Genomic DNA, 15,094 nt, shown 5'->3' on the forward strand with positions numbered 1-15,094 from the left:
ATGTTTGTGATGAAGCAAGATGGAGAGAAATTAAGAAATGAAAGCGAAAGTCTGACAGAGTGAAAAGTACAAATAACAAAAGCGGTGCATGTGAAAGACCGACAGGGGAGGTTAGAGAATAAGTAAAAACACAAAGATGAATCCAGAGATGTATTACATGGAAGTAGCAGAATCATTAGAAGCAGCTGTCTGACAGCATCGATTCAGGTAAGCTCTAACACAGTAATCAAAAGATGAGGTGGTTTGCCTCACACTTATGTTAAATATTATTGGATCAGCCTAAAAGCCAAGGATAGAGAGGTCAGTGTGAGTGAGGTGGAGGAAGTAAAGAGAACTAAATAAGGTCAGTATATAAATATAGCAGCTGTGATTTTCAGGTGTTTCAAAACAGCCCCACACAGAATGGCATTGGCGCAGGTGGTCGAGCTGTTGTCTCACAGCGCTGGAGACCCGGGTTCAATCCTGACCTCGGGTGCTGTCCGTGTGGAATTTGCATGTTCTCCCTGTGACTGCGTGGGTTTTTCCAGTTGCTCCAGTTTCCTCAGCAAGGCCAGCAGCATAATCAAGGACGAGTTGCACCCTGGCCACTCCCTCTTCTCCCCTCTCCCATCAGGCAAAGGAGAGAGAAGTATGAAAACGCATACCTCCAGATTCAGGGACAGTTTCCTCCCAGCTATTATCAGGCAACCGAATCATCCGAACATAACCAGAGCTGCGCTGAACTAATATCTACCTCTTTGGTGACCCTCGGATATCCTTGATGGGACTTTGCAGGCTTTATCTTGCACTAAACGTTATTCCTTTATCATGTATTAAAACACTGTAAATGGCTCGATTGTAATCATGTATTGTCTTTCTGCTGACTGGATAGCACTCAACAAAAGCTTTTTACTATACGTTTCATGGTACACTTGACAATAAACTAAACTAAACTCTCGCATTCCAAAGACTTGTGGGTTTGTAACTTAATTGGCCTCTGTAAGTTTTACCTGATGTGTAGGGAGTGGATTCGAAAGTGAGATAACATGGAACTAGTGTGAATATGTGACTGATGATCGGTGTGAACTCTAAACACTGCATGTCACTAAACTCTCCGAGTTGGGCAACGAAAAATATCAGAGAGAAGAATTTAATAACTTACACTGGAAGTAATAGTTTATTGCCCCATTTCCCTTTATAACACTTTTTGGAAGCACTATCCATTGCTCATCATTGTTGGGATGGGATGGGGAAATAGGTGGACAACCGGTAAAAAAAATCACTATCCTATTCCCCTCCTAATATTCTCTCCTATCCTTCCCCCCACCAAACTGGGCATTGATGTGTGCATCCGTAGATCTGTGTACAGCATTGCCAGTGTTCAAGACTAATTCAAGTGCCCTGGCTCTCTGTGTACAAAGACAAGGAAGATCAATTAGTGCCGTCATGTACAAAGAGAAATTCCGAATAACATAAGTAACTGAGGCTATAAATACAGTAACATTTACCCATTATATAATGGGTTAAAATCATAGATCTGGTACTGGGATCTGAGTTATTATATAAACAAATTGTTTCATAAATGTCCTCCAGGGAAGTAAATTATTTCCCTTACCAAGCCTGATTGTTACATACCCAAACTCCCAACAAATTAGTTGATTCTTAAACCTCTGAGATAACAGTTCAGGAGCAAGAAAGAATGGATATTAAAAGCTGTTCGTGTTAGCGGAGCTCACATCTTGTGAATAAATAAAAAACACAAAAATAAAATACAAAATTGCCATTCATCTAATCAGGTTTTTACAGAATGTGGAAATTAACACCAATGATGCTCTTAGGTATGATCCTTATCATTATCATATGGTGAATTATGTTTTCAAATGTAATTAATTGCCATGTAGATTTGGAAATATTTCCTCTATCCTTCAATCCCACCCTGCTCTTAAAGATGGATTTTTTTCACTAACATTTCATTTAGTGATTTTCATTAGAATCTCAGCACAAAACGAGGCCATTTGAAGCAATGTGTCAATGCTTTCTCAACAATTAAGTGATCTTACCTCATTCATTTTCTGTACTCTTCTTATACCGCTTAATTTTCTTTTTAATATTTCCTCTTAAATGTTTGGACATAATCATCTACCAACTGTCTTTCAAGATTATATACATTATAAATATTTGTAAGATAACAAATATGTATATTGTATAATCTTACAAACCCTTTGTTTTTTTCTGATCTCCCCTTTCTGCTACCAGTCTGAACAATGTGTAAGAAACAAGAAATAAATGTACACATTGTTCACTGCATAAATTATGCAACTGGTAATGATACAATAACCAGTTTCTTAAATCTGCTAACTACTTGTATTCTCCTACATTTTCCCAGCTTTTACACTATTCTCTGCCGCAAAGGACAAGCAATTGAGAGATTCTCAATGATTGCTGCTCCATAACTGATTGCTTGGTGATGGTCGAGGATATTCTAGCTCCTTTGCTAATTGATGTACTACCTCTGCCTCTCCAAAGGATTCAGTTGGATTGGAAACATGTATTGTTCATAAACTACTCTCTAGTAGTTTCAGACTACTCTCTAAACTAAGATAGGCATATGGACAATTATATATATTTTTCAAGTTTGAATGGGGCACATGCGATCTCTCAAATAATCTAATCTGCTTCGTCTGGAATGCTGAAACCAGCAGTAGTTCCATGTTAATATCTGAGGGAGAGACTGAGATTTCTGTGCAAAAGCCACTCACCGGCTGTGCTGCTCAGGGTGAGGAACCCAAGCCCGTGAACGGATTGCCTGCTGCTGTCCCAGCTGCCTCTGCAAATCTAGGGGAACCTCAGCTGTAGGATTGGTCATTGCGAGAGTGTGACGTTTAGATCTGTTAGCCAGATACCTGCAACACAAGTGTATATTGATGTTGAAAAATATCTACATAAGGTAGATACTGTAATACTACAGTCCAGTAGATAGAACGTTATAGATAAATTTAGTTTTAAAAATGTCACCAACTACAATTAGTTTAACTTTATTTTTAGAAGTGACATTTACTCTTTAAGATAGAGTTTTGTGTCTATTAAGGTTCATATGGATTATTTCTTTGCATTTAGTGGCAGCATCTAGCATGCCCAGGGAAGTGTTAGTTAATGGTGAGAATAATATATTTTATCATTGTTATCTGTCAATTTAATTTATTTTTATGGTTTAGCTTGATTTATGATTATATATTATCAAATAGCCTTTGTTTCTCTGTGGACTGATTTGCCCTTAAGAGCCGCATTTGCAAGGCAGTATTTCTGGAGCAAGCAAAGACTAAACTATTTTTAGTTATCAAAACGTGGAAATGATTATTTAAATAAAAGGCATTTATTGGAAGAACAGAGCCCAAAAGCCACCTAACAGGATATAGCCCGCAGCAATCCTCAAAGTGGAATGATGCTATCAATAAAACTGATCTCTTCTTCATACTATTACCTAACATTATCTGATCTCCTTTGACATTGCTCAGGGTCATAAGCTATAATAGATATGCTGTTTCATTTCAACAGCGATGTTTCATTATGTAACGTGCAATATATTATTGTAGAACACAAAACATAATTTGATTTTATATGCTCAGCACAGGTTCTAGATTGGAAATAATAAATATTTGACAATGTGATTGTTGTGCAAAGGTTGCTGGTTCATCTGGTGGTGATAACTTTCTACCTGTGCATAACGATCTGAACAATTGAAAACGTTTACCTGAGCAGAGACTATTAGAGCAGATCATAATTAGGTTGCTATTTTAATTTTAAATGCAAGACTTAGCTATGTACAGATTTAAGTATGAGCACTTCTCCCTTGGAGGTAGGATATTCTCTAATTAACCTATTCCATTTAATCTTGTTTTAATATTTGAACGAGGGTTCCTTTCAGCACTTAAATATATTCATCCATCAAGATTAATGATTCTGCTCCTTTCCAAACAGCTGTGTCTGAAATATCAACGGCAACTTGTACAGCATCCAAACCATAGAGGGACATTGCAAGATGCTTTAGAGAGGCATAAACGGGATTCCAAGCTAAAGAAGAGTTTGAGAACATGACCAAAAGATTACTTAGAAAGGTGGATTTTAAGGAAGGACGAGGAAATAAAAATGGTGTCGAGTCTGAGGGTTTTAAAGTGAAGCAGAGTCAAAATTTAGACTATCAGCTGTAAGTAAATTGAGGAAGAATTGGTAAAAGTCAGAGACACAGAGTGTGTAAAGTAGTAAAGAGATTTACAACACATGGTGAGATGGATTTTGTACATCCAATTGTAGCAATGAACATAGGATGAATTGAAGCTGATGGAAGATTGAGGTCAACCTCGAGAACTTTTGCAGTCGTTTCCAAGGAATAATGAAGCCATGTTTGATATTTTTTTAGCAGATGACAGACTGGGACAAAGCTACGGCATGACTGCGAAGTCGAAGTAAATCCTGAGAATGTCCAACGCACATCTCCTTCTGAGGGAAACTTGAAAGTTGAAAGTGAGTAAATGAACTCACCAGTCCTGTTACATACCTTTGCACAGCTTCCTGATCTGGCTCACCATCTGAGCCCTCCTCATCCACTGGTGTAACGACTGGCACAGCATGCTGCGAGAAAAAGTACACACTGATGTATAAGGCATAGAGGAGCTACAAGGAAAATGAATTAACAGCTCCATAATGATATTCTAGACTACATTCACAGAAACATACAATTGTACAGCACAGAAGCAAGTACTTTAGGGTCCATTACATCCATGCCAACTGTGATGCCTAACCACACTAATCCTATTTGCCCACATTAGGACCATATCCGCTACTCCCTTCCGATCCTTGTCCAAATGCCTTTTAAACGTTATAATTACATCTGCTTCCATCACTTCCTCTAGCAGCTTGTTTCAAATATTCATCACCTTGTGCGGAAAACATACCACTCAGATCTTCTTTAAATTTCTCCCCTCTCACCTTAAACGTGTGCCCTCCTCTGTCCCGCGAAAAAGATTGTAATTATTTATCCTATGTCTCTCATATTTTGTAAACCTCTGTACGGCCACCACTCAGCCTCCTACATTCCAAATGAGATTAAACTTAGCCCATCCAATCTCTCTTTATAACTTGAATCCTCCAGTCCAGGCAACAACCTAGTGAATCTCTTCAGCACTCCCACAATTTCTACCACATCTCTCCTGAAGTGCGACCACAAAAACATTCCAAATGTAGTCAAACCAATGTTTTGTACAACTGCAATATGACATCCCAACTCTTACTTTGGTTTATTGACACGTGCACCGAAGTACAGTGAAAAAGTTTTCTTGTGTAGATAGACAATACATGATTACAATAGAGCTATCCACAGTGTACAGATACATGATAAAGGGAATAACGTTTAGTGCAGGGAGAAGTCCAGTAAAGTCCAATAACGATAGTCCGAGGGACTGCAATGAGGTAGACCCTTGGACTATCTTTAATTAAGACTTCACCTTGCACTAAAAGTTATTCTCTTTATCATGTATTGGATAGCTCAATCGTAATCATGTATTGTCTTTCTGCTGACTGGTTGGCACGCATCAAAAGCTTTTCACTGTACATGTGACAATAAACTAAACTAAACTCATATTCTCAATTAAAGGAAAACAAATGTTTAACACTGCAAGACATTTTTAAAGACTAACATTATCCTAAAAGAAAGTGCACTGTAATCTTAGCCAGTGCAGAATTGTGGCTAACAGTTCTAGGAAGCACGTTGAAGAAAAGGAAAGATCTTGAATAAATTACTGCAATAATAGACTCTAACTTACAAGATGTTAAATGTCAATGAAGTAACTTCTTCAGATTTGTGAATCAATAACAACTGCCCTGTATATTGCCTACTGGCAAGGGAAGAAGATCTCTTGAAGAATCTTGAGTGCCTCTAAGCTATTTAGATAATACAGTAAAGGTTGAAGCTATTATATTTTCTAGATCAATATATTGAAAAGCACATTAATGATTCTAAATATGGTGATACATGGCGGTAATAAAACATGTTATATTCTCTTGCACTATTTGATCGTGGCAAATATACATCATCAGTGAAATATTGGAAATTAAGCTTTTAGAAGCAAATGAAAAGTGCCACCACCCGGCTTACTAATTCATCCAATTGCCAGCTCAGTGCTAGTACTCCCTTGGCAAGTACTGCATGGTTCAGAGGTACAAAAATAATAAGATGTTTTAAGTTCAACCACTCTCCTGTCTATGAAGATTGAATGTTTCATACCAAATGATAATACCAATTCTTAATTTCCTCTTGTTGATGTTAGTTCGCTAACTGGATGCAATTGGTTTACCACTTACCGGGTTCATGGTGACCAAAGGAGAAGGGCCTCTTGGACGCTTTAGTAACTGTTGGGCGTGCAGCTGTATGTTGGCCCCACCATCGGAAGCACGTCGGCCAAGGGGTCCCATACCATTTAGCAACTGTAGCGTTGGAGGTTGAAGTAAGGATTGTTCCTAAGGAATTAAAAAAAGAGATGCAGGATCATATGTACATAAAATTAAAATTCTGTTTACTGAATGATGGTAACTACCTGACTCCAAACCACGAGGGACAGCCAATAAACAATAGCACCTTTCCCTTAGTTATCTTATATTCTTAAAATTATTTTATCATTATTTGATCTGAATGAGTGAATTGTACAATGGGAAGTCAATTTATGATCAGAATGGAAGGTACAAAAAGGAAAACACTGTGGGAAGCAAAAGAAACAAAGAAATTCAAGGTTAAAAAAGTAACACAGAACTTAAGAATTAAATGTATTAAGAATTAAATGTATAAAATTCATGAAAATCATTGTGCTTAGTTACATAGAGGGAATTTTTGCTACTTACTCTAAACATTTGCAAACAGTTACAGTGCCATTTCTGGGAGAAACAAAACGAGCAGGTTTGCTCGTACTATATCACAGATGCCTCTGTCCAGGCAGAATATTCGGCAAATAAGAATCAATCATGTTGGTGGTTCAAGATCTATATTTAGGATGGGAGATTTCCTTCCTGAAGGCCCTTAATGAATGTATGTATTTTACAACAGTAAATCATTGTCATTCAATACTGATACCAGCATTTTATTACAAATGCAGGAAGATGTTGCCAGGACTCAATGCCTGCGCTTTAGGGAGAGGTTAAGGAAGCTAGGATTTTATTCCTCAGAGCCTAGAAGGCTGAGGGGTGATCTTATAGAGGTGTATAAAATCATGAGTGGAATAGATAGGGTGAATGCACAGAGTCTTTTACCCAGAATAGGGAAATCAAAAACCAGAGGATATAGGTTTAAGGTGAGAGGGGAAAGATTTAATAGGAACCTGAAGGGCAACCTTTTCCACATACAGGGTAGTGGGTACGTGGAACGAGTTGCCAGAGGAATTAGTTGAGGCAGGTACTATCGCAACATTTAAGAAACATTTAGACAGGTGCATGGACAAGTTTAGAGGGATACGGCCAAACGCAGGCAGGTGTAGATGGGACATGTCGGTTGGAGTGGGCAAGTTGGACTGAAGGTCTGTTTCCGCACAGTACGAGTCTATACTCCATCTTAACATTGTTGATGTTCCAGCAGGCAACAATGTTCAGTGAAGTTAAAGAAGTTGAAGAAAATGTTATGACCAATTTTAACCCACTGAGGTCTATCGGTCATTAAGTCCAGAAAATGGTGGCCCCACGGCCAAGGACCAGAAGTTTAGGTCTAAACTTATTCTGTATTATGGTGATGAAGGCTGAGCAATGAATAGTCAATAAATAGCATCCTGGCATATTTGTTCTTATTGTCAAGGTGATCCAAAGCTGAACGTAGTGCAAGAGAGATGATGTCCTCCGTACATTTATTACAGTGAAAGCTTTTCACTATATCTCATTACATGTGACATCAACCAATACAAACTATACCTGTACATAAATTGCAAGGGGTCAAGATTATCTGGAAGACTGGTATATGTGTGAGCCATTACCAATCTTTCAAAACATTTTGTTATGGTCGATAGGGCGGCACAGTGAACAGCGGTAGTTGATGCCTTACAGCGCTGGGGACTCGGTTCGATCCTGACTACCGGTACCAGTACAGAGTTTGCAAGTTCTCCCTGTGACCACGTGCTCCAGTTTCCTCCCACACGCCAGAGCCATATAGGTTTGTAAGTAAATTGGCTTTGGTAAAATTGTAGTGTAGTAATTCTTCAGATCCATTTCCAATCCCTCAGGTAATAAAGCAGAAGATGTTCACATGCAGTGAGGCATAGAGTGCATTCAGCTTGAGTTGGGAAACGACAAGTAATGCTCGTGCACAAATATGTCAAGCAACGGCATGTCCAATAAGAAAGTCTAACCGTTTCCTCATGATGGTTATTAACACTGCTATCACTAAATTACACCAACAGCCTGAGGTCACCTAAACAAACCTAAATAAACCAGTTGCATAAGTAGCTAGAAGAATAATGTTGGAGAACTCTCTCAATTTTCATGAACAGGTAAATGATTTTCTTCTGCACTGTTTAGTTCTCTGATTCAGTCATAATATTCCTTCACTGTGTCAAAACTGTAGAACCACCTTCCTACCTACTTCTTAACATTGTAGTTGTGGCAGTCAGAGAAAATGCCTCATTTCATCTCACTAGAGATGGATAAAGAATGTTGGACTTGTACCAACACCAACATCTCTTTTATAAATGATAAACGGTATAAGTAATTCAAAAAGATTGAGGCCAGGTTTTACAATTGCACATTCCTGCAATGTGGCTTCACCTTCTGAAAGAATACCGCAGAATATTACCCAAGGAAGCCACAAACATCTTGTCTATTTATTTTAATATCTAAATAATCATCAGCTACACCAGCTGGCATTCTACCTAGAAACATTTGGCAGGCAAGCTCCATAAGATACTGCAGGCTCATTACATAATGGGATCAGCATTGTTAGGTGTGCAGCTGGAGACCCGGAATTAGGTTTAAAGTAGGTTTAAAAGATTTAGGCAGTAACTGAAGACGATCTTTTCTCATCCAGAGGCTGGCTGGAATCTGGAATGTACTGCCTGAGTAAGTTATTAGGCAAATACTCTCAACATTTAAGAAGTATCTAACCGAGCATATTAATTGCCCAGACATAGACTGCTAGCAGATGAAATGGTGTTAAATGCGATGAGTAGTTGATAGTCAGCATGGACATAGTGGGCTGAAAGGCCTGTTTCTGTGCTGTATGACTCTACAATGCAGTTGAGTATACAAACAGAGCCAGGTATCGACAGCCGGGTTTGAGAGTTTGAAATTGCACTAGGAAAGGAGTGAGAAGGCAGAGATGGCACCTGGAGTATTGAGACCGCACCTAGAGTATTGTGTGCAATTTTGGTCTCCTAATTTGAGGAAGGACATTATTGCTATTGAGGGAGTGCAGCGAAGGTTCACCAGGTTAATTCCTGGGATGGCGGGACTGACATATGATGAAAGAATGGAACGACTGGGCTAGTATTTGCTGGAATTTAGAAGGATGAGAGGGGATTTATAGAAACATATAAAATTCTTAGAGGATTGGACTGGGTAGATGCAGGAAAAATGTTCCCAATGTTGTGGAAGTCCAGAACCAGGACAGTTTAAGAATAAGGGGTAGGCCACTTAGGACTGAGATGAGGAAAAACTTTTTCACCCAGAGAGTTGTGAATCTGTGGAATTCTCTGCCACAGAAGGCAGTGGAGGCCAATTCACTGGATGTTTTCAAGAAAGAGTTGGATTTAGCTCTCAGGGCCAAGGGAATCAAGGAATATGGGGACAAAGCCGGAACGGGGTATTGATTTTGGATGATCAGCCATGATCATATTGAATGGCAGTGCTGGCTCCAAGGGCCGAATGGCCTACACCTGCATCTATTTTCTATGCTTCCATGCAAGAGGAGGGAATGGACAAGGATTTATGTGCCTGAGTTGGCAAGTGTGTGGGTAAAGATTATCACGTGGTCAGAGGAAAAGATTCAAGGATGTGCTTAAAGCTTCCTTCAAGAAATGCAACATAACCATTGACTCTGGGAATTGCTGGCTCATGACCACTCAAAGGGAAGAAGGAACAGTCAAGGCAATGAAAACAAACATCTCAAGTCAAATAAAACAAACCCCCTCACAGCAAAGAAAGCAGAACTTCCACACAAAAAATCAGATTCCCTCACAAGACCCATCAGTCGCCACTTGCTCCTCCTAAGGAAGAGGCTATGATTCCCATTCTGAGTTATCTCAGAACCCACAAAACAGAGGTGGAAGTAAGTCACAGTCAATCCCAAGAAACTGTCAAAGAGGAAGTCATGTTTATTTCTCTAATGTACACATACTTAGATACAATTTCCACAATTCAACTACTTTCATCTTATAATAATTTGAGAAATGGAGATTTTAAATTGCACTATTTATATTTTGCAGTACGACTGAAATCCTCGTAATGTTCACGTAATCCTCGAAAAAGCGATGTTGACGTATGGATCTGTGCAGAAGGACCGTGACAGATTTGCATTAATTAAATTTATAATTTAATGGAAATCTTATGACTGAGAATTCTGGTTACAGATGTCCACACCAACAGTGACAATTGGTTTGCATGTTCAATTCCGGTATAGTAGTGATATTTAGCTTGGGAACTACAGGGTGTTTCAGTTACATCTTATTCATTATCTATTAATAAACTTTAAGCAAAGGCATCCATACCTTATACTCCAGCTGTGTGGCTGGCTGTAAATTCTGCATGGGAAGCATGTTCTGCATTAAATTAACATTTGGAACAACTTGCAGGAAAGGAGCCTGAGGCACAGTGCGTGGAAAACCAGGCAGGTGGCATTTCTGCAGATCTTCTGGAACTTCAGTTCTACATTAGGAAAAAAATCAGAACTTTAGTTTTATTATTCTTTATATGCTTCACCACTTTTTTCCCAAAGCAGGGAATTTAGTATTTTAATTTTGTTCATACACAATGGTGGTAGTTTCATCGGATATTCTAGATGCTAGAGTCAAAGGGTGAGTATCTGCAACTTGTCTGTCCACTGTTTTGAGGAGAGGGTGAGCGTACATGGAATCATAGCTGTGCTTGATCATGTTCTTATAATGCTCTCATGTAGAAATTTGCTTGAAAGGATCACTTAATTGCAATTAAAGACAGGAAGCATTCACACTCTTCCTTCTGCATAGCACCAGATCACTGACCTCAGGTACAAACTCCCCATCATTCTGGCAGAGCATATGGATCTGATCCTGTAACTGGAACCTTCTTGCATAAGTACTCCATGCTACACCATGTCATGCTTTCTGCACTAGACCACGGGGGGGCACTGTAACGCTATTTTTTAAAAGATGAAGGCTGTATGTTTTCTAGCAAAACTACATTTAGCTTTGATTTATAAAATTGCAGTTCAAAAAGTAGTTCTTTCTCCTCTGTTCAAACTTCACAAATCCTAAGAATTTTCAAGGATAACCAACTCCTTCCACTGTTCTTACCCCACTTCTGCATGGCTCTGTTAATTCAATGAAGCTTTTTCATATCTGTGTTTGGACAAATCCAGTTTGCCTAAATGTCCTGTAAAGTACATTTCCCAACTTATTTTCCCTTTCTTCTTCTTACCTCTCCCAGTCTTGGCTGCAGTATGATTTTCACATCTGCATGGGAATTACACGTTTTTTATTGAAAATGCACCTCCTAAAATATCATATAAATCTAAAACTAAATTAAAGTCTAGTGCGGATTGCATTAAACCTCCTCGTATTAGCTACATCTGATCCAAAAACAATGAGGAATGAAATCACCTTTCCTGTCTCATTCAATTATTGAATATGTTTGGGTCTTAACACATTTCACAAAAGCAAAAGCCACCAACCCTATATGTAGGGATGAGTACATTCGGTTTGGATTAAATTCAAATGTATCCGTTTTTTGTTTAGTATTGGTTGCATGCGAGAAGTTTCTGAAATGCTAGTACCAACCTGGGATCAGCAACACCAACAGTATGTCTCCTCATTGATAGATATCGTGCCAACGCTTCTGGCGACGGTTCTTCACCTTCATCGCTGTCTAGATTCATGTTGCCATCAGTCTGAGAAAGAACGCACACACATAAATGGTGAAAGTAGCAGAAATAACCCAATCCCTCAGTTTGATCTCATTCATCACAATACAATCTAAACTGGTATTTAAATTCCAAACTATATCTTAACTTGGAAAAAAATCTCAATCTTAGTGATTCCCCAAATCTATATTTTTTATAAACAAGAGAATTTAAGACTAATATTTTGGAGACACTTTCGAAAGTCTGTTCAAATTAAAAATTATACATTTAGCACTGGTAATTTACGATTGAAAGGAAAAGGCTCTGGAAATGAAAACAAAATTATAAAATATGACTCATGCCAATGACTAGCCTGGAAAATACCACAGCGATAGTAGTCTAATCTGAATTAGAATTGTAGGAAATAATAATAATCAAGAAGATTATGATCCCCCAAGGTTTGCTGGATCTCCCGGTTGCTAACCATTTTCCCTTCCCATTCCCATACTGGTCTTTCTGTCCTGGGCTTCCTTCATTGCCAGAGTGAGGCTACTTGCAAACTGGAGGAATAGCACCTCATATTTCATTTGAGTAGCTAACAACCAACAGTGTGAACATTGACTTTTTCCAATTCCAGGTATCCAAGCACTCCCTTCTCCCCCCCCCCCTTTTTTTTCCTTGTGCCCAAGCAGGATGCACATGCATTTCTTCCTTTCCATTTCCCCTTGTCCCTTTCCACCAGAGAATTCCTTTCTCTGGCTTCATATTTCCCACATTTTCAATCCTTATCTCTTTCTCATACATTTTGTTTTTTTCATCTCTGGCGTTAGTTCAAGCATCTACCAATCAAAAATTTCCCTCACCCATGTTCCTCTATCACTTGCCAAGCTTTGTCCCGCCACCATCTCACTTCCAGCTTTCTCCTCCCCTCCTACAATCAGTCTGAAGAAGGGTCCCGAACCAAAGTGTCGCCTATCCATGTTCTCTGGAGATGCTACCTGACCTATAGAGTTATTCCAGCACTTTGGGTCTTTTTAAGATTATGGTTAACTTGTTTTTTTAAATGCAAAATGTAAACACAACCTGCGACTGTATGTAATAGAGTCTTTGGTTAATAGAAATATAATTTACAATGTGCCTTATTAATTGCACTGAGATAATAAGTAGTGATTATCCATTTTCATATACAGGCAAATATCTCTGCTCCATTTCTTAAATAGTAAGTACCCAATGTAAAAACTTTGTATTATAGAACACCCTTTACATTTTGCAATACCATTTAGTTAACACATATTCACATTACATTATCAAAAGCATCTTCTCATCAGAAAAGGAGATTCTTTTTATTTCAAAGCTTGATGGCATTAATGCCAAGACCAGCAATTTTGGCATATCTAATAGCCCTCGAGAGAGAGTGGTGGTCATCACCAGGCCAGTCCATGTGGCAATGTCACTCCCACATTGCTGTTAGGTACTAGATTCCTGGATTATGAACCAGAGACGATAAAATAAAGGCAATATATTTCCAAATCGGATTATGTTAAACACAGAGGGATCCGCTGCTGGAGGCTACCTTGCTATGTCATTGTTGCTCTTGACTCTTGGGGGGGATGTTGTCATAGAAGCCATGTCAAACTGATAAGGGAATCTTGGAAAAGGTAAATGCAGAGGCAACAATGCATTCTTGGTGGATGGTGTGAATATATAAGGTGGTTAGGAGATCAATCAAGCACATGCATTGTTCTGAGTGGTGTCAAGTTTCCTGAGAGTTATTAGAACAGCATTCTTTCTAAAAATTAAAGAGTATTCTATCATATTCCCTTTTTGTAGGTTATAAATGGAGAAACAGTTTTGGGGAGCCAGACAAATCACTCGCTACAGAGTACCCTGCCAGCTCTTGTAGCCGAGGCATTCATATGGGTGGTCTGGTTATGTTTTTGAGATGGCATTCGGCACTGGTAATGCTGGGGATGTTTTGTGAGAGGAATTCAATTCTCTCCTGGTGGAGATAATTATTGCCTGAGTTTTGAGAAACTAATCGAGTGAGCTTGTTGAATTGTTGAACTGGTCTTTTCTCTTCTGTCATTTTTACTTTTGTTTTGTTGCATGGAGGTCAGATGACAAAGTACAAATGTTTAGGCTCTGATGCTCTCTACAGGCCATCAATATGAAGCTAACTCATGTAGTCGGTTTTTGCCACAAATATAAAGATCTTTCAGAATGATAATCCATTGCATAAAACAATTTTAAATAAACTCCAAAAAGAAACAGTTTTATTATCAACTGTGAAGCTTTGTGACTTTAACATCATTTTATATACATGAAAGAAAGAAACGGAAGTATTTCATCAAGATAACAGCAAAATCAATTAGGTATTTTCAATTTTATGCACGCATGGTCAACATCACAACAAATGTACAATGACTCAATAGCATTTAAATGAATCATATTGGAATAGTAGGCATTTACCATAAAACCACAATGACGTAAAAGAGTTTCATAACCAACCTGTACTATCTGGTTGTCTGGATTAATGAGCTGCACCTGTGGCACATTTAGACTCAATGTATTACCCGTCTGCTCAGCCTGGTTTATTGATCATAGGGAAAAAAATAGAAAATAAGCCATCAGTTCCTCTGTGCTTCCAACCTCAACATGAAAATTAAACAACCTAACATCTAAAGATTTCCATTCAGATATCTGTGAAAATATTAACTTCAGTAATACTACAGACAAAATAACAGATATTTACTAATATATTTTCACCAGAATTCATTGGACAATTATTCCAATTTGCTGTTCACTTTGTTAATATCCCTAATGCTCCAGAAAATCGTCTGATCACCATATCCAAGACGGAGGCTTGCTACAATTTAAGGCCAATGAGATCTTCGGACAAATTATTGTAAAAAATTCCGAAGTACAGGGAGTCTGGGGAAGAAAATTATATGAGCAATTGATGGATGTGAGATTCTCATTTGGCTGGAAATGAGCTGACATTATTTACACGCTGCAGCAATATCCAACATCAATAGTGGAATAGTGAGGGAATCTATT

General features: G+C 38.5%; 1 protein-coding gene across 4 annotated transcripts in view; it reads right to left on the reverse strand.

Moving 5' to 3' along the window:
• sik3 (SIK family kinase 3) overlaps positions 1-15,094 on the reverse strand; it is a 198,055-nt gene that overhangs the window by 27,073 nt on the left and 155,888 nt on the right. For 3 of the 4 annotated variants that reach the window (XR_013549225.1, XM_078426580.1, XM_078426578.1), the window contains exons 10-15: positions 14,546-14,623; positions 11,976-12,085; positions 10,710-10,866; positions 6,337-6,492; positions 4,535-4,608; positions 2,739-2,882 (exon numbers count right to left, since the gene is read on the reverse strand). Coding sequence is in view for 3 of the 4 variants with exons in the window: in XM_078426580.1 (XP_078282706.1) it covers positions 2,739-2,882; positions 4,535-4,608; positions 6,337-6,492; positions 10,710-10,866; positions 11,976-12,085; positions 14,546-14,623 (719 nt within the window). In the remaining variant the exon portion in view is untranslated. The remainder of the gene's footprint in view (positions 1-2,738; positions 2,883-4,534; positions 4,609-6,336; positions 6,493-10,709; positions 10,867-11,975; positions 12,086-14,545; positions 14,624-15,094) is intronic. The other variant, XM_078426579.1, reaches the window with a different exon arrangement.

This window comes from Rhinoraja longicauda, chromosome 32, assembly GCF_053455715.1.
Source record: "Rhinoraja longicauda isolate Sanriku21f chromosome 32, sRhiLon1.1, whole genome shotgun sequence".
Classification (NCBI taxonomy): Eukaryota; Metazoa; Chordata; class Chondrichthyes; order Rajiformes; family Arhynchobatidae; genus Rhinoraja; species Rhinoraja longicauda.